The 27,667-nt window shown below is 42.9% G+C and overlaps 1 protein-coding gene across 3 annotated transcripts in view; it reads right to left on the bottom strand.

Moving 5' to 3' along the window:
• The window catches only part of MLST8 (MTOR associated protein MLST8), a 177,539-nt gene that overhangs the window by 140,401 nt on the left and 9,471 nt on the right, over nt 1–27,667 (bottom strand). For all 3 annotated transcript variants that reach the window (XM_085629433.1, XM_085629434.1, XM_085629435.1), the window contains exon 2: nt 11,394–11,537. In XM_085629433.1, the coding sequence (XP_085485559.1) occupies nt 11,394–11,522 (129 nt within the window). In that variant the 5' untranslated portion in view covers nt 11,523–11,537. The remainder of the gene's footprint in view (nt 1–11,393; nt 11,538–27,667) is intronic.

Below are 27,667 nucleotides of genomic sequence, written 5' to 3'. Positions count from 1 at the left end.
GTTTCAATTTCCAGTTCCAATGCACGCATGCACACGCACATGCACACGCACACACACATTAGGTCAGTCACATACACATTCGTGCACAGGTCTCTCTATCACAGCACAATTCAGAGCCAAGTTTAATCTCCCACCCTGGACTCATGCAGCCAGGCTCTAAAGCAGCCCTCTCTCCTTCCAACTCTCATGGACAGTCTTGGTGAACATACGGTCCTAATTCGAAGACAAACGTAATCTTTTCTTAGCTTCTCAAAACTCTGAATCATGGAAACTAGAGTAAACTACATTTCCTAAGCGTCCGCAGTTAAATAATTTTTTACAGTAATATTTAACTTATGACCAGGCTCCAACTCTTTCTTTGCTGCGCTAGCTGATATAAGTAGCTTTCTCGCATTGATCCCTTCACAGAATTGCTGAAATAAGATTGTTTGAAAACACGTTTGAGGGAACTGTAATATTTTATTTAGATCATTGAGATACTGTGCACATATAGGGTGTGTTTTATTTGGTGTTCTGCACCTAAAAGGCTTCCTGACTTGTGGGAACTTCTGCAGCCTTTATTATGAGGTTCTTCAAATTTCAGCCTTCTCGTCATTAACCCCTCTTAAGTTTCTACACGCTCCCACCAACCTCTGCCGAGTCTTGATCTGGTCTTTTTAGGTCTCGGCTAGCGAAGGCTGCGCTTGCGCAGTCTCGCTCGCGAGATTTAATGACTTTGAGAAGAGGGGCTTGCACCCGCCCCTCTTCTCTCCTGTTCTCCATTGGCTGGCCTCTTAAATGCTGGCCAGCCACTGGAGAAGAGGTCAGTCACTCCGATTATGCCCCGTCCTTTTCGGATCGGGGGGCGTGTTTTTTGCGAGAAGTCTCAGGGAGGAGACAACAGCAAAACACGCCCCCGAATCCGAAAAGGACGCTCCCTTTCTCCGAGGCATTTCTGCTGTGCCTCGGAGAAAGGCGGTGGTGTCTTTCGGTGCCCTCCATTAAATTCGATCATTTATGTAGCAAAGAAAATAAAAGTAATTGTCGCTTGCAGATTTTAACTCTCAATGTCTTCAGTCTCTCACATCAACATTTGTGCACGCTCTCTCGGCTCGCGGGTCATCGTTACACAATTCAAGCTGTTTTACCGAGCGCCAGGCACGTTTTACGAAAACCACCCCCTCCCTCACGAACATTTATTTTATAGAACTCTGGTTTCTCTGCCACAATGAACCGTGCTTGGACTATGGTCTCCGCTCTGGCAAACAGTACTTCGACCTCCTTAACTTCCTTTTATGTTGTGGTGCTACAACTCGGCGTCTTGCCTCATTTCCGGTTCTAGTTTTGCGTCGAAATGAATTTTGATGGCAAAATGTGGCATGGAACATTCACCACTCCAACTCGACAGATTTGGAGTCTGGGCCACTGGCATTTTGCGATGCTGCGGTGGTGTCTTCCGGTGCCCTGGGCTTGTTTTACACTATCCCGCTTTGTGCTCCTGCGGAGATCCCACATAGGCAAATAACCAAAGATTACGGCCGTGTCAAGCCGTCCTATGTCGACAATCACAGCCATGGCTCGTCTGCCATTTTGCGACGAACCGCGTACTTCCACCACAGCCTCCGAGTGCAATGGCCAATGCGTCCGGGTTATTACATGACTCGGGACCAGCACGTCCCCGCACTGTCCCCTAGTGCACTTCAGTGCGGATCCGACAAGCTCCGCAGTCCGGGTCCGGAATCGGCAGGCCCAGCCGATAGCTTTACATTCGGCCGTTCGAGGCTGTAGAGTCAGCGTTGAATGCCTGTACCTCGAGGTGACTCGGGTAATTTGCTCTCCAGGTCCCGCAGCAACTTCGGTCCTCTGGGGTTGCTGCTGGTACTTCGCTTGTTGTTTCAGGCCGCAAGCACTCGCAAGTTCGTATCCTTTCAAAGTTCCCTTTTCAAACAATCATTATCAACGCCAAGTCTGGCCCTGGCACGGTAGTGCGATTTTTGTTTAGTATTAATAAAATGTGTCACTTCAGACAGCAGTTTCAGCAGAGAGGACAAAGAAGGAATGGGCATGGAATCCAAATACAGAAACTGAAACTTTTCTATCAAGGGGAAACATCACTGCCAAAGTTCAGAGCTTGTGAAAAAGCGACCAGCGAAATCACTTGCTAGTTAATGTTCGGGGGGGGGGGGGGGGGGGGGATAAGCGAAAATTTCGAGGGGGGGGCGCTGAATCTTTAAACAGTAGGCAGAGTGGCGCTGATTTAGGGGGTGGGGGGGGGCTGAATCTAGGCAGAGTGGAGCTGCGGGGGTTCTTAGAAGGGGTGAAGCAACAGCGAGGCCTCATTAACATGCAAATGGTCTTTTTAAAGACCTGTGAACTGCTCAGGCGCGGCTTTGTGTCTGCCCGGGAAGCGGTCTCATCCCGGGCTGCCACACACGACGGGGGGGGGGGGGGGGGGGGCTGAAGCCCTTTGAGTTCAATGGGTGTTGCGCGCCTGATCACAGGTAAATGCGGGAGAGAGCGGGGTTGTTGAGCAGGGCCGGGCTGGCTTGCCCGGGCATCAGGCGTTTCCTGTAGCAAAAGTGCTTCACAGTTAACCTCCCCCATGACCCTCCAGCTGGTCCGACATAATTGCCAGGCCTACTTTGGGGTTCCAGTTCGGCCCTGTTGTTGAGCATCCTACCCAGGGCTTTAAGTGGGATACAAACAAATGGGTGGGGGTGGGGGGCGGTGTTGCGCGGGGTCTATGCGACTTGTATTTTGCTGTCTCTTTTGTCATTGCATCCAGGCATAATGATACAACAAGTAACATGATACCTACAACAAGTTAGGACTATTGGCTTTGTCAATCGTTGTTAGTTGCATAAGATAAATTAGCAGTAACTGTGGCTTGTATATAATATTGAAAAAGCATCCACTTGAAGCCCTAGTGACACCACGACAATGTTACTGCTCATGAGTTTCAAAAAGAGACAACAATATAATCATGCAGTGGCTGAACTCGACAGATTAAGAAATATATCCCAAATTATATATAACAGTCGGTAGACGCATGCCTCTACAGTGTTCTCTTATATTTTGAAACCAGAATTGGTCAAGTTCGTATCCTTTCAAAGTTCCCTTTTCAAACAATCATTATCAACGCCAAGTCTGGCCCTGGCACGGTAGTGCGATTTTTGTTTAGTATTAATAAAATTTGACACTTCAGACAGCAGTTTCAGCAGAGAGGACAAAGATGGAATGGGCATGGAATCCACATACTAATCATGCATATTAGTCTGGGCCACTGGCATTTTGCGATGCTGCAGCGTTTTCCTCATAATTATGGCTTTGCCAAACTTCCCAAATAATGCTCGCATAATAAATCTCGCTTTTGAGAGTGATTAAGCTATTGACATTGTAAATAACAATGCCGTTTCTTTAAATGTTTTAAAAACAAACAAAAATAATGTCACGAGCAATGCCAATAGCTCTAACTTTAACAATGCCGAGACCGTTGCATTGTAAATGCTTGTTTTTGTTCTTATTGTAGGTTCATGGAGCAGAGGGCGAGTTGGGGGAGGCACTTCTTTGACTCATGCATCTCTTCAGGCAGGCTGCATGATGCATGTCGGCATGCTTAAAGTAGTTATTGCACAAATTATCGGCATTGCATCTGGAATGAGCGGACCCAATGCTCTGGTGTACGTAGTACAGCAAGTCAGACCATCTCACAGTTTGAGGCTGCAAGATAAAATTAGAGCTTTCTGATATGTCTCTTTTCTAAGCAATTCATCTTCTGTTTGGATCTTAGTATCACTCTTGGTGTGACTCCCAAGAAAGAATGAGAGTGCTTTCCAGGAGAGTCAATGACCACAGAGATTACAAACAACAATGAAACTGAAATCTGGCAAATTGGACCCAATGAGCCACACATCCAAATGAATTACATTGGGAAGCATTCAAATCTATCAATCCTGAGGGTGAGTATCAATCTCCCCCATTTCAAAGACTCCATGGCCCACTTTTTCAAGGTCTTAGGGTCTTTGTTTGATGATACTGTGTGCAAAGCCATGTCTATGTCGATAGGACCATTACACTAGACACTGGTTCCTGGATCATGTTCTTTGACAAAGTCTGGTCCAATATCACTGATTTATTCAGCGTGACCGAGGCTTTCCTTTCTTGCAGTTTAAAATTATAAAACCTCTAAACAGACGCTTTGTTTGGTCTCCCAATCAATATGGGTCATTGACAATCAGGTTTTGCAACAAGTCTATTGTATTAACCAATGTTAAAGGGTCGGGATAAAGGTGGATTTCGGGTTTAAGAGCACTGTCTACGTTTAATTCTGAAAATATGTCTAGCTCAGGCGGTAACTAATTAACTGATGGTGTAGACAAATTTGTGTTGATGACTGATATTAATGTGTATGCCCATAAAAGCCTTAATTGACGTCCTAACTGAGGAGGACATGATTTGGGTGTGGGATGATAGATGGATTTATTATGATTTTTTTTTTTTGTGAATTTGATTTTGCACACAAATTAAAAAAGATAAATGTGTATTTGAGTAAAATCTCATTACTTTGTAGGACAAAAGCTTAAACAGTTTATTTATTTGATGATAACATTTTGCTTACATTTACAATAGTAATGTCAGATTTAGTTGCCACATCTTGTTGTTGGGGGTTGGCTTCTGAATAGTCTGGTACTTGTGTTGTTTGAGCCAAGAATTTAACATTGCTATGGAATTTGTGATTCATTTCTGAGACCTGGCTCCTGCTTGTATGGCAACTCCCCGCTTTTGGGTATCCTTTAATCCTGTTTTACTTCTGCATGTAGCCTTGTGCCCAGTTATTTTCTTTGGATGGTTTGTTTCCTATACGGTACCAACAGTAAAAATAAAAAGAAGTAGAGGATATTGGAATATTGTTGTGTACTGGAATCAGATCTATGTAAGTATCACAGATGATACTAGAAAGCTCTTTAGGAAGGGATAATGGATCCTCTGAGGCAGTGATCTCAGGATTATGAGTTGTTCCAATATTGGAAATTGTTTTTGACGCATGTGAAAATACAGCCATATAGTCCTTCTCGTCTCTAGTTAATTTCCTATTTTGATTTACCTTTAATGTACAATTGATGTTGAACCAATACTTTGAGTGCGCTATAATTTTTTCAGAGGCCTCAGGTAAATCGAAATCTTTGATTTCTTGCTCGATTATGCTGATTTCGGGTAATATGTTACTATGCCTTCTTCCAGCATGCCTGATTAAGATGTCCTCCAATACTAATAAAGGATAAGGTGTCCACATCCAACGGGACAGCAAGTGCTGCACCCACAGTCCTGTAACCTTGCTGAAAAGAAACCTTCAGGGAAGGGACTCACACCCACAGCAATTTCGTGGCATGCTTCATAGAGTCCCTCACCCAAACTGATGGTACACCTAGGTGAGTTCAATCTGGTTCAGGGGGCTTTTGATATTATCTGAATCGGGTGTTCATAGATATAAAAATATCTCCATTATAACCAAAGGCTATGCATTTATTGTGGCTTATCCTGATAAGATTGAAAGCACTAATTTGTACCCGGATTGGGGCTGAGAGCAAGGTATGGTCCCTGGGTCACTGGTCTACATGTTATGGCCATAAGATTTGCCCATGTAGTTCTGTTGTCCTTAATTAGGACCAAAACAATCCTTAACAATAGTGCCTGAATCCAATCGTGATTCACCTCTTGTGGTATTTACATACACAACATGCAGACGCTCATGCACGCTTACATACGTCCCCTTGCACGCTTACATACATGCCTTCAGGAGACTTGTTAATCATCTGTAAGGCAGGGTTAGAGAAGAATAACATTAGTGCATAATTTCATGTAAAAGCAAGGAACTCCTGAAATGGAACACATTGGGACAGCACTGGTACATACATGACAGTACATAAAAAGTGACAATACAAAAGAAAGACTAGACAGGACACTTATGACACACCCTGCTTTTTTACGTGAACTATTACTTTTGGGTATATTTTTCACTCACCCATGCAATGGTTACATTGTTGCCTTTTTGAGTATGGAACGTTGTAGGTAAAGGTATGAAAAAGGTGGAAGAAAGGTCCCAAGTGTAAACCCAGTGTATTTTCATCTTAAAATGAGGCATTAAGTGACACGCCCATCACTTACTTCATCAACAGTCTTGGTTTACAGAACTACCTAGAAAACGCTACCACTGCCCCTTGCTGGCATTGGATCAGCATAGTGTATTTAAAGATTGTCTCTTTGAAATGAATCTGGTCATGTGTTTGATGTCAGGGCAAAGAAGCGTGTGGTGTCACACATATCTAGGGTGCAAGAACACAATCATTCGAATTACTCCTCCATATTGCGAATAGCAAACAACCTTATTATGTTTACTTGTAGTCTATTTTTTTTTTTTTTTATAGAAAATACAAGTTGGCAATGCTTTTATGGTAGACTTTGTGAGATATTTTCTGAACCAGAAAAAATTACAGTACAGGAACCAATATAATGGATTCTAGTTTGTGGAATTAGTGTGTAGAACAAGCATTAGCAAAGCCAATAGATCTCGCTTATGTGAGAGGTATTGGCTCTGTAAATGTAATTTAGCCATGTTGTACAGCTGTGTGGCTGCTGTTCAGTATGGCTAAAGGTTAGTGACATGGCGTAGAGGAAAGTGGCACAGAGTAGAGTGGCAGAGGGCAGTAGAAGGGCACAGAACGGAGTGGAGTGGTGCAGAGTAGAGTGCGGCGCAGAGTGGAGAGGCGCAGAGCGGATTGGCATGGAGTGGATTGGTATGAAGTGGCATAGAGTACAATGACAGAGCAGAGTGGTTCACACTGGAGTGGAGTGAAGTGGTGTTCCAGTAGCGAAGCACAGAGGAGGGCAGAGTGAAGTGGAGTAGAGTGGCGTTCAAAAGACTGGTGAAGAGTGGAGTACGTAGAGTGAAGTGTCATGGCGTGGAGTAGCATAGAGTAAAGTGTTATATACGAGAGTGGAGTGGCATAAAGTGGGGTAGAGTGGCGTGGTGGGGAGTGGCATAAAGTAGAGTGACAGAGTAGAGTGACAGAGTGGCGTGTAGAGTGGCACAGAGTGGAGTGGCATAGAATGGTGTAGCATAGAGTGGAGGGTCAGAGTATTACAGATGAGGGTTTAAGTAACTAAAGCTTTGATAGAGAAAGGGTGAAAGCAACATAAATAAGAAGCCATATGTCAGTGTTAAAATCAGGAAAGCTCATTGCATGTCCAGGAAAAATAACACAATGCTTATGAAAAAGAAATAGTGTGAAGATGAAGAACAAATGTACTTGGTCCATGCAGTAGAAGATCTAACACAAGAAAGGTAGGGAAGCCTACAGGAGCCAAACAATCGATAGTTTGCAATTTAAAGTGACAATGAGAACAACCAATGGTATGCTGTAGGCAGGTTTTAAGACCACTGAATAGTAAACAATGCGTCTTGCAGCACAGCACATGCTCTGTGTAGGCATGACCAAAAAAGGAATCTGGTCTGTGTGTGTGGTTTATTTTTTCGAATTCATATACGGTCTTAATTGGTCGCTATTAGAGATACTGTCTGAAACAACACTAATCCTATCAGAGGAAGCAATACAATTAATTCTCATTTGCAAAGTTAGTTTGAAGAAAGGGATCCTAGATGGCTATGCTTGTAAAACAATTAGGTGTTACGGAATAAAAAAACTGGTTTGTGTGCGCGGTATACAAATAGCTATACATTCTTATTTTGTCATATAGCATACAACAAACGAGTTGTGTTGGGGAATGTTGTTCTGGCATATAATACTAGAGTACAGTCATAATATTAGCGCTGCTAGGAATAAAAAGTATTCCCACAAAATGGAGGTATTTTAATTTCGGTTTAGAAAGGTCCACAGGATATCACCGGTCAAGCAAGTGACATCCGTTTTCAGTCATATTTGCTCTCTTTTAATAATTTTAGACATTTTATTTCAGAGAGCCACAGACATTCATTAATCACTATCCTCAACTAATCTTGTTTTGTAATTTTGGTAGTATTCTTCCTGCATCTGATGTTAATTTTGTGTTCACAGATCCGTACCCTTACTTTACTGCAGGTCATCTCAATGTATGTATGGACACGTGATAATATAGATCACATAGTCGAGTTGCAGTTAATGTGTTTCCGTTATCACCATGTGCGATCTGGACCCAGGATTAGTTCTTCTGTGAACTTAGTGAGCAGACATGCACCGCATAACCTCCAGGAGTAGTGGTGCACCAATGGAGGCATGCCCCAAAATATGTATATGTTGTGAAACACCTCAATCTTTCAGTTTCAGGTTTTAAATAAGTTATAAATAGTGAGCCCCTATTGTTGTTACATGTTCTTTTATGCGCTCCTATTCATTTTCAGATGATGGATGCAGGATAGCTTTTTTTGCAATTTACAAACCAGTGTTTCAGCTTGTATGTTGTAAACTGAGACTGTGCTACAATTCCTGTGTAAATGCAGGAATTGCCTGGAAAGTACATTTTCGAATTATGGGGGTTTGCGGAGGGGTGAGGAGTGGAAACGGTTGAATCTTAACCGGTGGTTCCTGTCTATGAGTTTGTAGTACGTGTCGATGGCAAGGAAATCACAGTCTGGAAAGACTTTAACGTCCAGGAAGGCCTTTTGCCCTTGTATGAGTAAAATTCAAAAAAGGTTTTCGAGTATTGATCCATTTGAGGTAATTACTTGCTTTCTCCTTTGTGCTATGCCATATGATGAGAAAATCATTGATACATCTCTTCCAAATAGGCACATTGTCATGAAAGAGATGGTAAGAATGAAATATATTTTTCTGTTCGAATTGTTGGCTCAATAATCTAGCTATTCTAGGGAAAAGTGTGCTCTGCATAAAAGTCTGATGTATCTAAAGAAATACAGTACTCTCAAATTCAATCCCTTAAGTACAATAAGTTTGTCTCTTGTGTCTTTTAGGTAGGTAGGCGATTTTTGGACTATTTGTCTAAGTACATAATCACAAAAAATAGAAAGTTTCTCCAATTGGGACAAAATAGGGCGGCCGGGCTATGCTTGTCTTTTCTTATGGATTTTTGGAAAAATACAAAAATACTGTGTCTTTGGTTCAGAGTCTCTCAAAAATTACCTTCCTGACTCGTTACTCAGTGACCTGCCTCTGCTTTCTCTATAGTATATTCTATTTAGATTACGATGGATTGGGTCGGGTCATCCTAACAGAAACATTCACTGGAGTAATCTGAATCATGCCACCTACGGTGAGTGAGGGATTCTCTTCGGTGGTTAGGCTTCCAGTGAGGCTATCTATACACATAGACCCATGGGTTCCTTTCTGTGCTTTTGTTAAATGAAGTAGGGGAGTAAACCCTTGCAGGTCTCTAAATCCCCATTAGCCCTCTGTTGTGAAACAAGTGGTAGAGCAATGCCATTACAGACCATATATTCTCAATTCTAATGACCACTAAATTTGCACAGACAAAAACGCACCGACGATATGTGCTGAAATCGGCATTGCCTAGTGTACCAATTTGTTTCAATCGTATTAAAATCTTTGTCTCGACCACACTACAGAATTGCAAAAAAAGGTTGCTTAATTTGTGCTTTCCTAATTCTGATATATTCTTTGTATAGTTCATTTACAGCTATTTACATTTTAGTGTGTGCTGGGAAGAAAAATGACATCCTACAGCCTTTCCTTTCACACTACCAGTACCCAGCAAGATTGTCACATAAATCATCTTACTCTACAGCCAGACAAAGAAAAGTAAACACCAAACCCCTTTTATATAGAGTAAGCAGTAATTTGTAGGAAGACAGAGCCTGAAATTTGACTTCGGTCTTTAAACACACAGCAAATGTGAATAGATAAAATGGCATTATTCTCATATATGGTGTTACATAACCCCAGTGATTGGTGGAGAGAGTGGACTACAGGGGCTCATGGGAAGTGTAGTTTTAAGTTTATTTGCATTTCATTGACTGCTGTAATTTCTGAAGAAAAGAAAGAAGCATAATCCTCGCCTCCATGTCCTTAATAGAATTGAAAATTCTTGACACAATAACTAGAAAACATTTTATTCACGGTTACTTCCTTTGTTACATACTACCAGTTTACACCTGCATTACAAGTCAGTACCAACTATCTTTCTTATTCTTTATCTCTTTACTCCATCACATTTATATAAATTTTGGTACTTTTTGACCACACATGCACATATTTGTTTAAAGTGATATGTCACTGTACCAATTTATACTTCTATAGTCATAGCACCTAGAGGCTTCTCTTGCTTTTGTATAGTTACAATTTTGCAATAGTGCCCAGGTCAATATCTAGTTATATAATGTCCTTTTTCTCTGTTGACACATATTTGGCAATAAGCACTTTTACGCAGTATGTATTATTTGCATGCTGGTTCTCCTGAATAAACTATTGCTATTTTGCTTTTTTTTCCCCTAGAAGAATACTTCTTAACTGTTCACCAATTTCGGCCAATCAGAGACCAAGTAGATGCAACCGCAAACTTAGCAAACATTGCCCTAATTGCATTAACAATTTATGATTAGCACTAACAGCTTTCCCTATGGCGGTCATTTCCTATAGCTTTGCTCTCAAGCCCCACCTTACAGGTCTCTTATTACGTTCATTGTAAGTTTTAACCATCTATACAATCGTTCTTGACTACTACAAAACATTCTGGTGTAATCAACTAGTTTTGTATTACTGCTTGGAGCACCTCACCCCTATACTAGACCATTGATTCTCCTATTTCGTTTGAGTGCTCCGGTCTTACCCTTAATAAATGGTATGTTTTACATACTATACAATTATTAGACAAAAAACATGTAAAATTCACTACTTTTGTTAACTTACGTTTTTACAGTCCTTGTTAACGAAACACATGTGGGCTGTTTTGGATGGGATAGATGTCCTACATGTTATGCTGACTTAAGGGAAGGTAAAATTAGTAAACACACCAAAAACCCTAATTTTATTTGAAAGGGGTATTTAGGAAGGAGCTGTGCTACATTACTATAGACTGTGCTCTTATATGCCTGTTACATAAATTTAGACTTTTTACTAATGCATTTGTTATATTTGTAATTGAAATACACGCAAACATGGACATTTTTAACATAACTTTTATGACATTTCTACATTTTTGACCACTAAATTTTTTACTTTTTTTATACAACTTTCAAGTCATAGTATTACTGACTTGGAATAATAATATCACCAGTTATTTACTAAAATTCAAAGCTTTTAACAAGCAGCAGTCAGAATTATACAAATACCATTGTAACATTAAGCCTTAAATCTCATGTAGCTACATTAACTGTTCCTAAGTGTAATTAAGCACAAGAACTAGTTCCAACAATTAACGTCCGCGTGGTTGCACAGAAAGGATACGGAGTCCTGGTGCTGCACAGTGCGAGTGCATATCCCACTGTGAGCCTGCCAGAAGCGTACTGTGTGATCATACCCAGCCGTTGCTAGGATCACTGGATCACTGCCCACCGTCCCCTGGCTTGAGTTCATGATTCTAACCAGCACCTGAAGTAACAAAATGAGTTGAGATACAACTATTAGACAAAAGTCAAATTCATAAACGGGATGACCCAGTGGGTCAGCATCAACTAAAAATGGATGACAGCTGAGAAACACTTTGCCTCCTAAATCGCATTTTGAGTACATTGGATATTAATAAAGCTTTCTTAATTTATAATTACAGGACTCATACAGAAACATCAATCACTTATTTGTGACATTTGCTATGAAAATGACTATGTGCAGACAGATAAGATAAATCCTCTTCTGGCAGGACACAAGGGTGCTAGAAAATCTTCTAGTTCAAGGAAGAACAAGAATGATGGCTACATACTTGGCTGTATTTCAGGTAGCATCTATTCTGAGATTTGCAGAGCTGCAATATGGTTATCAGAGTATACTTTTGTTAGACATTATATACTGAATAATAGGCCAGATTTGCAATCGAATTTGACTACAGGGAGTTTCAAATCGCATTAACATAATTCATTCTTCTCTAGTCATGGTTGTGTTCTTCTATATGTGTTCAATTTGGGTGTTGCATATTTAAGTTTCCTAAGAATGTTTTGTTCTTTAACTGACAAAGGATTATAGCTTAGGTATACCTCATTATTAATGAATGGGACCAGTAACGTAGCGGTAATGGTCTGGTGACTTGCCGATAATTTTCATTACCCTTCATCCAATGACCCCATCAGTCATTACACCCCACTCACTCCCTCTCCTTTCAACACTTTGACCGTGCTTTGATAGATATAGGAGGAGTCTGGAAGTGCCAGCTACTTTGTGGTATCCTGTATGAGTTTGTGGGGCTAACATTTTATGTTCCCCGTTCTTTGTGCCTGTCTCGAGGTGGCAGACACCTCATTCTTAATGCCGGTGATGAGGATGAAATGAATTAACGGTAAAGAAAATTACCAGTACGTAACTGGGCCATTACTACGATCAAAGTTATCTTTTGTAAAAACTTTGTTAGTCCTTCTTTTTAGCGGTACATGCAATGCAGTGAGCAGCTCGGGGTTGAAAGGGCATGTAGTACACTTCACCAGTATATAAAACACTATCATTTCAAATGCAAACGCTGGTAGTACCATGTTCTCATTTATATCACAATCGTCACAGCAAGTTCTCAATGCAACTACCCTCCTCAATCTATCTACATTCCCTCCCACCCATCCCGTGTCCCAGTCTATGTCGCTCTGTATACTATTGCGGGCACTGTAGTCTGCCCCCTCCCCCCCACCGAGTGTGCAATCAGTTTTTCCCCAGTGGCCCCCCCCACAGCCTGACAAACCAGTAGGGAATACCACTAGGTCTACCCTTCGTTTACGTCATCTGTGGGTAGGGGGGAGCCAAAAGGGGACCCTTCTTCAGGATCTTTAAAGCAGCCAACTAGGTGGGTCCACCTAATTGACTGTTTTAGAGAGTCAACTAGCTCGTGCCATCTCGATTGAGCCATGTCCCCGCTTCCCCTCCTGGAGTAATAATGCGCCATCATATCCTGCCCACTGGGTGAGAACCTCCCTCCACTTAGTCAGGTGCTGGCCGCTTGTCGCCTTCCAGTGCATAGTTATTTCCTGCTTAGCTAGGACCAAAGCCAAGTCCCCAAATTTGGTGGTTAAGTAATGTTTGTTAGGGTGTGGGACCCCCTCCCTCCCCGCCCCCCTAAACAGGCATGCCAGGGGCATGCAGGGAATTGTTCGCTGGGTTCTCATTAATAGTCTCCAGTACGTCCGTCCAGAAGGCCCTTAGGGACGGGCAAGACCACAACATGTGGAGCATCTCGGCTCCATGTTCACCATATCTAGGGCAATCTGCATTTGTCACCCCAAATATCCTGATGATCTTTCCCGGTGCGGGATATGCTCTGTGTAATAAGTAGAAATTAATGAATTAAATCTCCCATTATGAGATTCAGTATATAAAATAAATTCCACATTTGTAAAGCGCGACTTATTCCCCTAAGGGTATCCAGATGCTGGGGGGCTATTGGGGAGATTGGAGCTATTGCCCAGAGTCGCACGATGCTGAACTGAGCTGGCACCGGAAATCGAACCACGAGCCTCGCTCTCCGGAGTCAGCTGCTCTGGCTCCTGCGCCACACCTCTCCCCTGAGGGATAATATCCTGTCCCAGTCTGCGTCTGTGATTTGGGATGTAATCCTGGTTTCCTTTTTCTCCTGCAGTGAATTCAGAGGTGTGATGATGTCCATTCTCAAGGCCTGGCAAAGACAGGCAAAGCTGTAGTTCGACCAGTGGTCGTGCACAGAACCAGGCTCCAGTGGTTAACAGGGGGGTTCAATCGCTCCTTGTCTCCAGTGGGCGCACACCATAGCCACTACTGAAAGGTGCAGCAAAAATTGCTTCTAAGCATCTCAAAGTTCATGCAGAGATAATCAAATGTCAGCAAATCCTAGTTTCTAAAGAGGCCCCCAACCCGGGTCACCCCGTAAACAGACCACTACACCAAGCCCTGCAGTGCTCCTCCCGGGCTACCATCTGGGCTACCATCTCCAGTCCTATCAATGGCATAATTTGGGTGTAAGGTCGGTGGGGGTCGGTCGAAGACAACGGAGCCAGCACTGACGGATCTCCTGGATATCTATGGTGACTCCACAAATCAGCTACCTGGGGTCCAGTAAGAGCTGAAATAGCATCTGGGCACTGGGAATCAGGCGCCTGAGAGCATTGTCTAGTCAACTGCGATCACACAGCAACTTGCAACTTGCTGAACCACTGGAGCTGCACTACCAAGTAGTATGCCTGTATATTGGGCGCCGCTAGTACCTCCTCGGCTGTAGAGCACTGTAATTTGGACATTGCTACCCTATGCCAGCCCTCATCCCATATGAGCTCAACCAGAAGTGAGTTCAGATCCTGAAACATGTGCCGAGCAATGAGAGTGGGTTAACATCAAAGTTATCTTACCACTATTTTACAGTAGAGCTTACTGGGTATACAAGATCTCTTCAGCAGGTAGCTTAGCCACATAAGATATTTCTTGGACACCGAACTCCACTTCCAAGAACCACTGGTGGACAGGAAGAGGAGGACAGTAACGGGCATTCTGAGGACAGGCAGGGATGAGGAAGGATGACCAGAGCAAAGGTCTGGTCATGTCTAGCAATGTGCAATTAGTCAGGGAGAATAGAGCATGCTTACAAACACATGGTTGTCTGAGTGCTCATTTAGTCACCGCCCGGCACTTGTCAGAGGATTTGACGAAGGGAGACTAAGGTGCCATTAGACTGTGAGCCCACTGAAACAATACGGTAAAAAATGAGCTAAATTTAATGGCAGAAAACATATAAAAGGGAAACGATAGTACAAGCACCTCTGGACCATCACCTCACTTCCGAAATTCCGAATGGCCCACAAGACGTGGCTGCTCAAATAAGCTTTTGGGGCCTGCAGGCATCTGGATACCCTATCGGGTGATTAGACGCGCTTTATAAATCCTGATTAAAGCAGATGTCTGGATTTCATTACAATGACAGTCAAGGAAAAAGAAGGTGGAAGAAAGTATACCAACGACCAAATGTTGTCCCAGCACAAAGACTACCCCACAGAACCTGGAGCATAAAGTGATCATCAGTAAATGAGAATGTACGTGGAAGCAAGGATGAGACCCATGTCCATAAACAAGATCACAACAGCCAAGAAGGCATGTCGAGGAAATATATTGACAAAGCACTAAATTTAGAAATGTCATCCTTCATCAACAAGAACAATCTGCTAGATACAGCCCAGTTTGATTTCTATAGCCAACATGGTACCGAAACAGCACTCATAGTTGTGATTATGGACAGAGGCAGCAATGCTGCGTTGATTCTATTGGACATCTCGGTGGAGTTTCACACCATTAAACCACAAGATTTTAATAGGCTGTCTACATGAGATGGTTGGACAGTAATGTTGCTAGTACTGCACTTGTCTTTAAACTCCATATTATTTGGGAGAACACATTTTGAAAATACAACAAAAAGTTTCAAAGGCTTTTCTTTTGCTTGAATTAATCAGTATTTAATAGGATTTCTTAAGAAGTTTTAAACCTTCCTATTGCCGAAGCAATTTTTTTAAAAACAGAGAATCAAAATGAAAATAAACAAGAAGTCCATAATAGTAACACCACACCAATTATTCACTCACAACTAGCATGCTGATCTCACATACCAAACACTCTTGTCCACTCAAACGTTCGCGCAGGCTATTTTGATCAGGAAATGAACGCAAAGAAAAAAACGTATTTTACACTCTTTTCTGTTTGCACCACAGAAAAAGACCACAAGAATTAGAAAAATCTACAAATAAGAATCACTTATAGATATTTTTGTCTTTCTGAATGGGGGTCCCAGAGGGTGCAGAAGACCAGGCAGGCTCATGCTTAGCCTTCCTTGAGGATTGGATCCCTAAACTCACCAATGCAAAGTTTGACCGTCAGTTTGAACTAGACCGTGCGCACAGAGTACCCACTTTTAAATCCATGGCAAGGCAAGCAGCCCAGCCCATTATCTGCAAACCACTGAGATCCCAGCACACGGAAGCTATCCTTAATCATGCACGAAAAAAAAAATCACAAAATTACCTGAAATGGGCATAAAATCATTTTCACACAAGACTACTCAAAGCCTACTGTCGATACCAGGAAGGGATTTCTTGCCTTACGCGACAAACTCAGGAGCAAAAACATGCAGTTCTCCTTCGTTGGCCCCGCCAAATTCAGGATATCCGATGGCGGCAGGCAGCACTACTTCAATGACCCTAAGGAGCTGGCGTAATTTTTGGAAGGCCCAACAACTCAATACTTGGGGGCTTTCCAATCCGCCTCTAGCAAAAGGAGATCTTCTCCAGACCCGGGCATGGGATGAAGAAGGTACCAGTACCCCATTGGTCAGGCTAAGCTTTCTAAAACACTATCAATAAGGAAAATTAAACCTTTATCTACCTCAGTATTTACCTCATTATCTACCGCATGTTAACATACACTCTGTGATGCTGGCATCACTACAAGTGAAGATGGAAAATATTTTATGGGCCTATACTCGGATCCTTTATAGATGTTACAATTTGACTATGCCCATGGACACGGGAATTGGGATGTGTCTAATATATGTAGACCCATGGCTAGTGCCTTGCAGTAACCAAGCCAAGTATACTCACAGGGAGATTTATGATATAGACTATTACAACAGTTGATCTCCATGAGACGGAATGGCGATCCTGCCGTCGCACCTCCTACATACAAAGTTTGGAGGGGTGGGAGTGGGGGGGAACCCCAGAGGTTGCAGAATGCACCCCGTAGTGACTGGATATCCGCCTTGGGGTTTCTCAGTCTTTGCTTTCTCTATTTTCTAGCTTCTTTTCCCTTTTTCCCATCTTTTTTTCTATAAACTATGTATGGCAATACTTGACGCACAACCAATTAGTGAGTTCTGGCACTCAATAGTATCCGAAAAAGCTGTTTAGTCTGTATACAAAGTACATGGAAAATGCATTCGAACTCTGCCATGGTAGTAGCAGGGGATTTTAACATCCCATTAGACCACATAACGGACAGACAATCCACCTGTCAATACCACCCTACGAACTCACATGCTGTGCTCCAAAATATCTGCTCCAAACTTAACCTTAAGGACACGTGGCGCCTCCAACACCCAGATACTAGAGACTACACTTTCTACTCTAATCCCCATAACTCATACACCAGGATACATTATATCCTCATCGCAGGCTCCCACACACACGACTAATTGTACACTCAAACATAGCCCCAAGGCTAGTGTCGGACTACTCGTGTATTAGTCTAAAATTGGCTGGGTGTCACAATGATTCTGTGCCTAAGAGATGGCGCTTTAACAGCGATGTACTTTCGGACCCTGGAAATAAAAAGAAGATCGAGGAGGCTATAATAGATTACCTTAACGACACTCCGGAGACTAGCACTTATACACTCTGGGATGCACTGAAAGCTACCATAAGGGGCACAATAATTGAAATCAAGACAAAAATCAACAAGAGTACCAATCCGAGATTGACCCAGCTTGAACAGGAGATCAAAAACTTAGAGCTGTCCCACATTACGTCCTTACATGATAGCAAGCTTCTCGCATTACCAACACAAAAGAAATACGAATACCACAAAATCCTAAGTGAGAGGGCAGGGTTGTGTATTAATAAATATAAAGCTCTTAACCTATGCGAAGCGAGCAAAGTGGGGAAACTTCTTGCTTCCTATCTCAAACACAAACGGAACCAGTTTGTCATGTCATCCATTAAAGACTCTAACAATAAAACCCATACCAAACACAAGCATTGGCATAGCCAATAGGTCTCGCTTTTGGGACCTTATAAGTATTTAGTTATGCAGCACAATATCCTTGGTGCAACAACATAAACTGTTGCATGGCTAAACACTTATAAGGTCCCAAAGGTGAGACCTATTGGCTATGCCTATGCTTGTTTTGTTTTTTTGCAGAGAGCCCATGGTGGAGGGGAAGCGCAAGGTGCTGTTTGGGCAGAAGCTAACTGTGAATGACAGTTGAACAGATCAGTGGATGATGAGTGCTGACTCAGAACTCCTCAATTTATGGTTATGTGTGCATTTTCCATTTATGATTTTTTTTTTTTAATTACCTACGGCCAGTGAGACAGCTAATTCTGTGTCTAGTCCGAAGCGAACACGTTATGTATGAGGAACGTAATAGAAGTGTTAAAAAAAAATGTCTGTTTTGTTTGAGCTTGTAAATTATTTATAGTTAAAAAAATCAAAAATAGCTTTACTGCTATTATTGGTAGCTAAGAGCACCATGTCCTACACAACTAAGTACCGGCTTACAAAGTGATGGGGACCTTTTGTGAAACTAAACTCCACCACTGATACATGCGTGCATTGTGGTACCCCTGCTCCTCCGATATTAGGCCTCGGTTTGACCACACGCCATGTAGTAACATTGGCAGAGAGGTGAAAGGTCGAATATTATGTGCGCACTCTGCAAAGTCAAAACTCGTCTCTTAGTCAAGCCGCTGCGGTTAGTTCCTCTGTATTTACTATAAACCTAGTTTTTCCTGTCACTTGACCCCTCAGTCGTTTCCCTGCCTCTTCTGCAAGGTCCCTCAAGGGGTTGTCAGTGTTCGTTTGTCGCTCTACAAAATAGGCAATAATTCTCAGGGTGAGTGGAAGCCTGGTAGATCTTGAGAGTGGCTTATCGGCTAGAGCGGCTTACTTTGAAGCCTGGGTACCAGATTCGTGTCAGGTGGGATGCTCAAATATCCTGTGAATCTTGGCAAACTCTTATTCTCTCCGTGCCTAGAAATGAATGTGTCCGTCTGTAATGCACCTGGTGCTCACGTAAAGCGATGTGAGACCTTCAGGTCGAGTTCGCGCCATATAAAACTGCAAAAACAAAAACAAGCACTGGCAAAGCCAAAAGGTCTCAGCTAGGCTTGCTGATTGCCTTGGTCAGTGTGTGTAGTCCTGTTGCACAGCAGTGCCAGACAAAATTAAGTTTAGGTACTTCTTATTCGACTAGTGGCATGGTATGTAGTCATCACACTGTCCGGGTAATTTCAAAACTCGACTCATTTAAAGCCTCGTTATGTCTCAAAAATGATCGTATAATTTTGATTTGACATCTGAAATGTTTGCACTGAAAACTGTTTTTAAAAAACATGACCCTGAGGTTGTATGTCTAAACCACAACTGTGGGACAATTTGTCCTCGCAACGACACCGCCATTTGCTGCGTCAAGTCTATCACGGGTGGTCGAAAGAAGCTCTCCACCAGCTAGAAGAGCAGCAAAATGAAGCCGTTGAACCTTTTTGTTCGTGTCACTGCTGGGTTGATTGTCCAGACCTTGGAAAGGCCGTGGGACCCCGTGCCACTGCACCTGCTGCATCAACGGAAACTACGCCCCTACTTGGAAGCTTTTATTTGATTAAGCCTTTCAATAACAGCACTACCTTCAACGAGAACCCCTTTCCCCACGTCAAGCTGGTCACGTGCCATGGGAGAGGGTCTTCATACTTGGAAACCATTGTGAAACCTCACTGCTGGAAAATTCACAGCCATATATATTTAAAAAATATATATTTTATGAGCAAAATCTACTGTGGCCAGTAAAGAGGTCTGTAATCACTCTGGGGGCAACATGTAACATTAAATCCAGGAAAAAGTGTTGCAGAGTTTGCCCTCAAAATCTGAATATCTAGCGGAGCCCCTTGTTAATGCTATGTATGAGCCGCCCCTGCTCCCACTGGTGGAATGTAAACAGATGATCTGGCGGCTCCGCTGGAACTCAAAGTCAAGAGACAGAGTGGTATAATGATTGTTATGGCTTCAGGTTTTAAAACTTGCGCATCACGTACCCTAGCATCCCCTTTGCCCTATTGTCAAAAAAGCCCAACTTTAGATAAAACGGCAGGGTTCCTAACCGCTACCAACACAAGTTTTCAAATTTTTCTCAAGAAAGAAACGACTTTTGAACAAGTGAACATCACAAACAATTCACAGAGAGGAAGAAAAACATGGGAATGAAAATGCTCGAATTTCACAGCAGTTTTTAAAGCGGGACTTTGTACTGCAAAGGGATGTGCAAGGTTTAAACGTGTGAAAATATGTAATAATATTAACAAAGCAATTGCGTCACCTATACAACATAAATTGCCTATCTCTTGCCTCTACGTACTGTTTAAACATATGTTGCCTTAAACAGCCAAATGTTTCCCTTGCAGCTCAGCATGGCAGCTGCTCCAGAAATAGCTGATGAATCGAACCCCAGGTAGAGCTGGCGCAACACAGAGGGGTTCTTTCCGAGGTTTGCCACTCTGCCCCCTGCCACAATCCTTTCAAGTTCAACTGTGGGGAGACCTGCCCTGCTGCGTGTGCCACTGCCCTCGCGGTGCCGGGACCAGAGTGACTACAGAAAGGCTCAGCCTGCTGCTCTCCCGACTTCGGGAACATGTACACACCTTTGTGGCTCCACACTACGACCCTTTAGATGGCGTGGCGCGAGCCCAGCCATAGAAACTGGAGCATCAAGGGATGCCTTTCTGAAGGAGAAGCGGACGCCATCTATTCAATAAACAGCCTAACATCAAACAGCTAGGATCTATCAACGTGTGCACTCGATTTAGATGAACCTGGACAGGTAACAAGCAACGTCTAAGCAACACAGACACAACAGGAAAAACAAGCATTGGCATAGCCAATAGGTCTCGCCTTTGGGACCTTATAAGTGTTTAGCCATGCAACACTTGATGTTGTTGCACCAAGGATATTGTGCTGGATAGTTAACACTTATAAAGTCCCAAAGGCGAGACCTATTGGCTATGCCAATGCTTGTTTTAGTAGTAACTAAAGTAGTAAAAGTACTCAAGGGTAAACGTATTTGAAAGTGTAAGTTAGCTTTGTGAATCAGGCTCACTTTCTTTTTAGATCCTGTACCCCTCTTCTCTTGGCAGCTTTCATCATAATTCCAAATGCAACCTGTGAGTAGATAGATTCCGAAACCGTTCTGATTCTAATGAGAGCACCTGTGCATGCAGGGTTGGATTAACCATTAAGCAAAATAAGCACGTGATTAGGGCATCAAAGGAAGGGGGCACCACAGAAACTTTCTATTGCCGGATTTACCATGGTGCAGCTGAACCAATAAATAAAGTGAAAGTGTACAAAAATAAACATTATTTTCCACCCTTACTGTAAGTTCTGTTTCATTACGAAAAATAACGTTCTATTTTACGGATGATTATGGTTTATATTTTGAAGTAGATATATGGGGGCACCAAAATCTTGTAAGTGCTTAAGGCCTCTAAAGGTCTTAATCCGGCACTTTGTGCATGCCTTTAGCACTGTTTATGTAGCATTGATAATAGGGCATGCTGCAAAGTGACTTTTCCCAAAAATTACTTTGTTCTAATTGAGAATTGGAGACTCTTATAATTGTGCATTGTTAGAACTGGGCTAGGGACACTTGTATCTTTCTTGTCAGACTCATGCTTTCCAAAAAGTACATGCATACAGACCTAGAGGGCTTTTGGGCAGCCCTCCTCCTCCAATGGTGTGTTCAAGTGTCACTCACATATTGCTTCAATACACGACAACATAAGAGCATGGGGCCACTGGGCAGCCCACTTCATTCTGTCTGAAGCTGCGAGTGGTGACATGAGGCCTGATCTCATGTGCACTGGCACAACACACGGATTGCACTTCAGTGTGAGTGAGGGCTGGTGTATATGAGCTGTTAGGTCGTTCCTTTGCTTTAATGTGCTTGCCACGTTTTTTGCATATACTTGCAAAATAAATAAATACAAAAAACATAGCACGCTTGCCAACGCCGCATCCGTTGGCTTTACCACTGGTTGTCTTATTATAGAAAAACAGCTGATTTTTGCTCTGTTGCTAAACTCCGTGTGTAATATGCACTGCATCAATTCCTCATTGCCTCCTTTCATTTTACGAAAACGTAATGTTATCAATTTTTGCACGAGAGAAAAGTTTATGTGATCTGGCGCTTCGTATCATTTGCACGGTGAAAGGGTGTATACTTCCTGGTGGGCACGCCTCCAAAATGTCAACACCTCCTGTTCCCAAGCAATTTCTCGGGCGTCCACAGCGCGTTCAGAATGTTGATGATTACGGTAAAGCAAAGCGCAGGCTTCCCACAGTGCTCAAGACTGCGACTTGTGCGTGAAGTCTGAGCTACTGAGGTGGGGAATTGAGGGGGTGCTGGCTCGGAGCGGGTGGTGTTCCATTACCGTGGACCGAGCCTCAATAAAAATGATTGTCTCCCTTCGTATTAAAGATTACGAAAAAATACCGTGCGTTGTGGGGCTGTGTTTGCAATCTCTGGCAGGGACTCGAAAGCAGGCTTTTCCGAATTAGGAGCGCGTAAGACCCTAGGCATTGGTGCAGGCTGTGCTATATTAAACAGCTCCTCAAGCTTTCCACAGGCTCGGTTTGTCTTTAGCAACCCAAGCTCGGCGGTTCTTGCATCGGGTGTTTGTGGGGTGGTAGGTAACACGGCCCAAACTTTTTTTGCATGAACTCAAATGTACTGGTTAAAAGGTGCGTGGTAAAGCTGGAGGTATTACCGCAGTGTGGCAATAACATACCTGCTTTTAGGAGGCACTGTATTATGCCAGAATGTAGAGATACAGAGACAAGAATACAACAAAACTTGTTAGTCTTCGGGTGCACCTTCATTATCACACATTTTACTGCACTTTTAGCATTTCCGTTACCACAGTAACTAACGATAAAGGCCAACCTCACTCTCTTTCTCTGGGCAATATGTGGTGGGGGAGGGGGAGAAGCGAGAGTTGTGTGTGCGAGTGCGTCATCGTGATCGCGATCGCTCTGAAAGCGAAAGTGATCGCGATGACGCACGAGTTTTCAAAGTGCTGCTAACGGGCGGCTGCGCGCGTGCACGATCGCGTGAACGCAAGCGTTAGGCCAGTCAGCAGCACTTTGAAAAGCCCACATACAAAATGTCTCTTCGAGCCAGCGCGTGCGCCGGGCTCAGCGAGACCTAACAAGCGCAAAGAGAAAGTGAAAGGAAAGAGAGAAAAAGATAAGAGGCGAGAGAAAGGAACAGGCAAAAGAAAAAGTCAGATGCGCGAGAGGAGAGAAAATGAAGCGGACGAGGAGGGAGGGGGAGAAGGGAGGGGGCAGGGGAGGGGGTTCACGCGCTGTAAGGCTTAATGAGCCATTACAAAAAGCCAGATGGCCTGTGCACGTTCACGCTCACATGCACGCAGGCTTTAGGCCAGCAAAAGCCTCTCTGGTAGCACTTTGAAAACCCGTTTACTAAAGGTCTCGCCTGAGCTAGCGCATGCGCTAACGCTCAAGCGAGACCTAACAAAGACATCCTTAGGACCTTTAAAGAATTCTATCAGGAACTCTATAAAAACGATCGGACCCTTAACTTAGAAGATTGTACCAAATACCTCAAAAGACTCAATTTACCACAACTAAATAGAGAAGAGACAACTAGGTTAGGACAAGAAATTAATTGCACAGGGATTGAAATGGCAGTTAAATCACTAAAAGACAACAAAGCCCCTGGCCCAGACAGGTTTACAGCCTCTTTTTACAAGACCTTCTTAAACCTGCTAAAACCAACCATGTACAAGTTTTTAACTACACAGCATCTAAAAGGACCACGCCATACACTATGTCGGAAGCTAACATAATAGTCATTCCAAAGGAGGGGAAGGCCCAACTTTCACAGGAAAACTATAGACCTATATCCCTTATTAACGTAGACTGCAAAATATATGCTAAGATCTTAGCGGTTAGACTCAACTCTGCTCTCCAAAGCTAATAAGTAACTCCCAGGTTGGCTTACTACGCACTCGCATGCCTAACGATAACAACCGTCTACTGTGCCACATTTTAGAGCATGCTGCCACTAAATCTGAATCGGCAGTTGCTATCACGTTAGATGCCGAGAAGGGTTTCCTGGGCGTTTTTGGAACGGTGTATGCAATCTTTTAATCTAGGTGAGGGCTATATACGTATGGTTATGGCCCTTTCTGGGAACCCATCAGCCCATATTGTTGTAAATGGCTCGCTCTTTGAGTCTTTCACATTGCAACAAGATACTAGACAGGGTTGCCCACTATCTCCATCCTTATTTTTACTGGCATTGGAACCACTTATTCAGGACATCAAAGCAAACTCTAACATTAAGGGGGTGAATATCAATGGAGTGCAAATAAAATCAGCCGCCTACGCAGACATACTAATCGTAACAGAACAACTGAGGGCATCAATTGCAGCCTTGATGGATACAATAAACGAAAATTCTGGCTTTTCAGGGTATAAACTCATCAGGGAGAAATCAGAACTCAAACCATTAAACATCCACTGTACGAGGGACATCCTGGGAGAGTTAGGACTAACATGGCAAACAGGCCATATATCATACTTAGGTATCGAATTTGGTAGCAACTTAATAGTTACCCTACACCAGAATGATAAAACAATTCTAGAAAAAATAAAGAAGCTCTTGGACTCTTGGTCACCAAAATTCATTACGTGGTGGGGCAGAATCGAAACTATTAAAATGATGATCACCCCGATGGTTAACTACCTCATCAGTACGCTCCCGCTCCTTCTTACAGATAACTTCCACCGCAAACTAGATATCCTCATCTCTAAATTCCTCTAGCGTGGGAAGAAAGCAAGGATCAGTATCAAAAAATTAAGACTGGGTAAAACTCTAGGAGGGGTAAATTTAGCGGATTTCAGACTATACCAGCTGGCTTTCCTGGCGAAACAATGCTCATACTGGATCCCACCACCTACCAGCTACACCCCGGTCTGGCTAGAGGTGGAGAGGGCCATCCTCAATAACCTAAGCCCTCTTGCACTCCTAACAACAAAATAGACTATACCCATATACTTCCAAGTCCATTTTTTAAAACAAAAAAATTGCACTTCTTATGGTTGATAAGAACCTGGGGAACAGTATTAAAGGCTCTAAAATTGAATCACTCTGGGCCAACAGCAAGATATTATAGAAAAGCAAAAGCCTGTCCCTTGACACACGGATTGAAAAAGGGATGCTTTTCCCTTAGCAACTAGAAAACGCCTCATATCCTGTTACATTCTCAGACCTCCAATCGAGATATAGCCTAGATGACATTGAATTCTACAACTTCTTGAAAATCAGAACGGCCCTTTCAAAAGCCAAATTAGCCACCGCTCAACCATCAATTGCACTGTTTGTGACAAACATTAACAAACTGGGCCACCAGGTCTCGCAGATTTACAAACGCCTCAGTCCAAAAACTTCTAAACTTCATGACAAGACTATAGCCTTTTGGGGGCAACAGTCCCCACACCCTCCAAATGAACAGGAATGGTCCACACTATGGGGTTCTGTCTCACGTAATAAGATCTCCCCTGTCTTCTCCCAAACCAAATACTGGCTACTACACAAGGCATTTTGGACCCCTGCCCAATTATTCTCATTAGGTCTTTGATAGGACGCAACATGTTGGAACTGTATCCAAGAAACGGGGGACTTAGCCCATCTTATCTTTCAATGTTTACTACTTAAATCGTTTTTGGATAAAAAATGTGCCTTTTTAACTGGTTTGTTTAGGTGTACTATTGTCAAAGAATCCTTCAACCTACCCATGGCCTTTATGAGCATAAACTTGAGAACGGATTCTGACAAAGATCTACTTGACCTGTTACTAACATCTGCGGTAAAAATGGTTCTTGCCAACTGTAAGGACACAAGTAAGACATCTAATAAGAGCTGGATAAACTGGATCATCCATCTCAGAGGGGCAGACAACATAGCATTACAAATCTCTCCCTGGAAACCTTCATCCAGGATGATCTGGAACTCTTTGGACACATATATAGACTCTTACGAACCTCCATGAACTAAATGTATACCATTGACTCATATCCTGTGCCTTTACTGACGTGCCATTTGAATATTTGTACTTGAGTGTAATAACCACTGTTGCCTGTACTAGGCTGTTGCTGTATGTTAGGACTGCCAATATCGGATTGCTCTAGTGCCAACATATGCATAGAATGTTGGAAGTGATGGATACAGCCTGACTAGCCGTTGCTCTTCGTTCCCTTCTCTTCTTTTTCCTTTCCTTTTTTTCCCTTCTTTAGTCTTTCCCTTCTTCTTTTACTATTGATCACTTGGGTAAGTCTCATGTTACCCATATAGGCGCATAACCCTCACTTTTTGACAATATATGTTTAACTTGCCTTAGATATCTCATGCTAACCCTGTTACAGGCTTTCTATCTGACCTGGTGAAAATCAATAAAGTATTTTGAAGAAGAAAAAAAAACCTGGCTTTTTAATCATGTATTTCTCTCAAGGAGAGCCTCACAAAAAAGGGAAAAAGACTTATGTTCTCCTATTCTCTCAGAACTCTGGCTCCTCCCAAAGCAGTGCCAAGCCACCTTTGGGTAATCGAGCGCTATATAAACTATATATATATATTAACATAACATTAACATATATGTAATGAGAAGTCAAGCAGCAGTTTACTCCAAAAATGGCACATGTAACAGAGTAGTTAATAATGAAGATGAATAAACCAGATAAAGCAGGCCCACTGCTAATATACCTTTGGTGCCTTGCAATGGCAGCACCTTTGCCAAAAACAGAAAAATAAAGAACTCAGGCAGTGAAGTGTGCAGACAAGCAAAGGAAAATAGTTCAGACTAGCACTCAAGCAAATCACGGGGCTGAGTGAGGACGGCCATCAATCAGCCTCCAAGGAATAGAACAGAGGCAAAGCATCTGGCAATAATGCTTCAAAGTAGATCGAATCAAAAATACTGATTGTCTGCATCACAGCCGTACAGAGGAAGGAGGTTAAAAGAGATTGAGTTCTGTCACACCGACAATGGAGATGCATGGTGCAAGCGGCACTCAAAGAGAAACATTCGGAAGGCAACACGGAGATGATGGAACTGACAGAACACTGCATTGCAGAATACTGCCGTAGTGGAACAACTAGGCATGAAAATCAGTTGGCATCTAATGCAGATTACAACACACCACCAGCAAAGGTTGCAGCCCAATTAACCTAACAGACCCAGCATCTTCCAAGATCAGATGCTCCTCTAAAAAATCTAGCAGGAAAACAACAAGAAATTTCCCTCTCCAAGGGCTGTGGTTGTCACGTCATCTGTATCAAGTTGGGACGAGGGGAGAAATGTGGTGTCGTGAGACAGGCACTAGGAAGCTCAGCAGACAGAGGTTCTGGACACTGGACTCCAAAGCCTCGGATCATGTGTGAAAAGGAAAGGGAGAAAAAAGGAAGCCTTGTGACAGGCACAGACGAGGAACGATGACCAGAGGCAAGCTTGGGTCGTGTCTAGGAGTGGTAGTCAGAGTGTTTAAGTCACCGCCCAGCAATTGCAGGAAGATGCGAAAACTACTGATGAGTCGACTCCTATGCTGCTTTCGTTCACTGTGGCCTCTGGGCTGTCTTTTAGCTTGGGTTATCCAAGAGTAAAACTATGCACACAAGTCTCAACCTGGGGCATGAACCCCAAACTTCCGTTAAGTTCGTTTCTCCTCTCCTTCTGTTGTGTTATCATATTATTAATGAGAAGCATAGCCACCGCTCCTCTAGGCTAGTATCA

Source organism: Triturus cristatus, chromosome 10 (genome assembly GCF_964204655.1).
Source record: "Triturus cristatus chromosome 10, aTriCri1.1, whole genome shotgun sequence".
Taxonomy (NCBI): Eukaryota; Metazoa; Chordata; class Amphibia; order Caudata; family Salamandridae; genus Triturus; species Triturus cristatus.
Note: the sequence above shows the minus strand (reverse complement) of the source record. Positions and strands in the feature narration are given on the sequence as shown.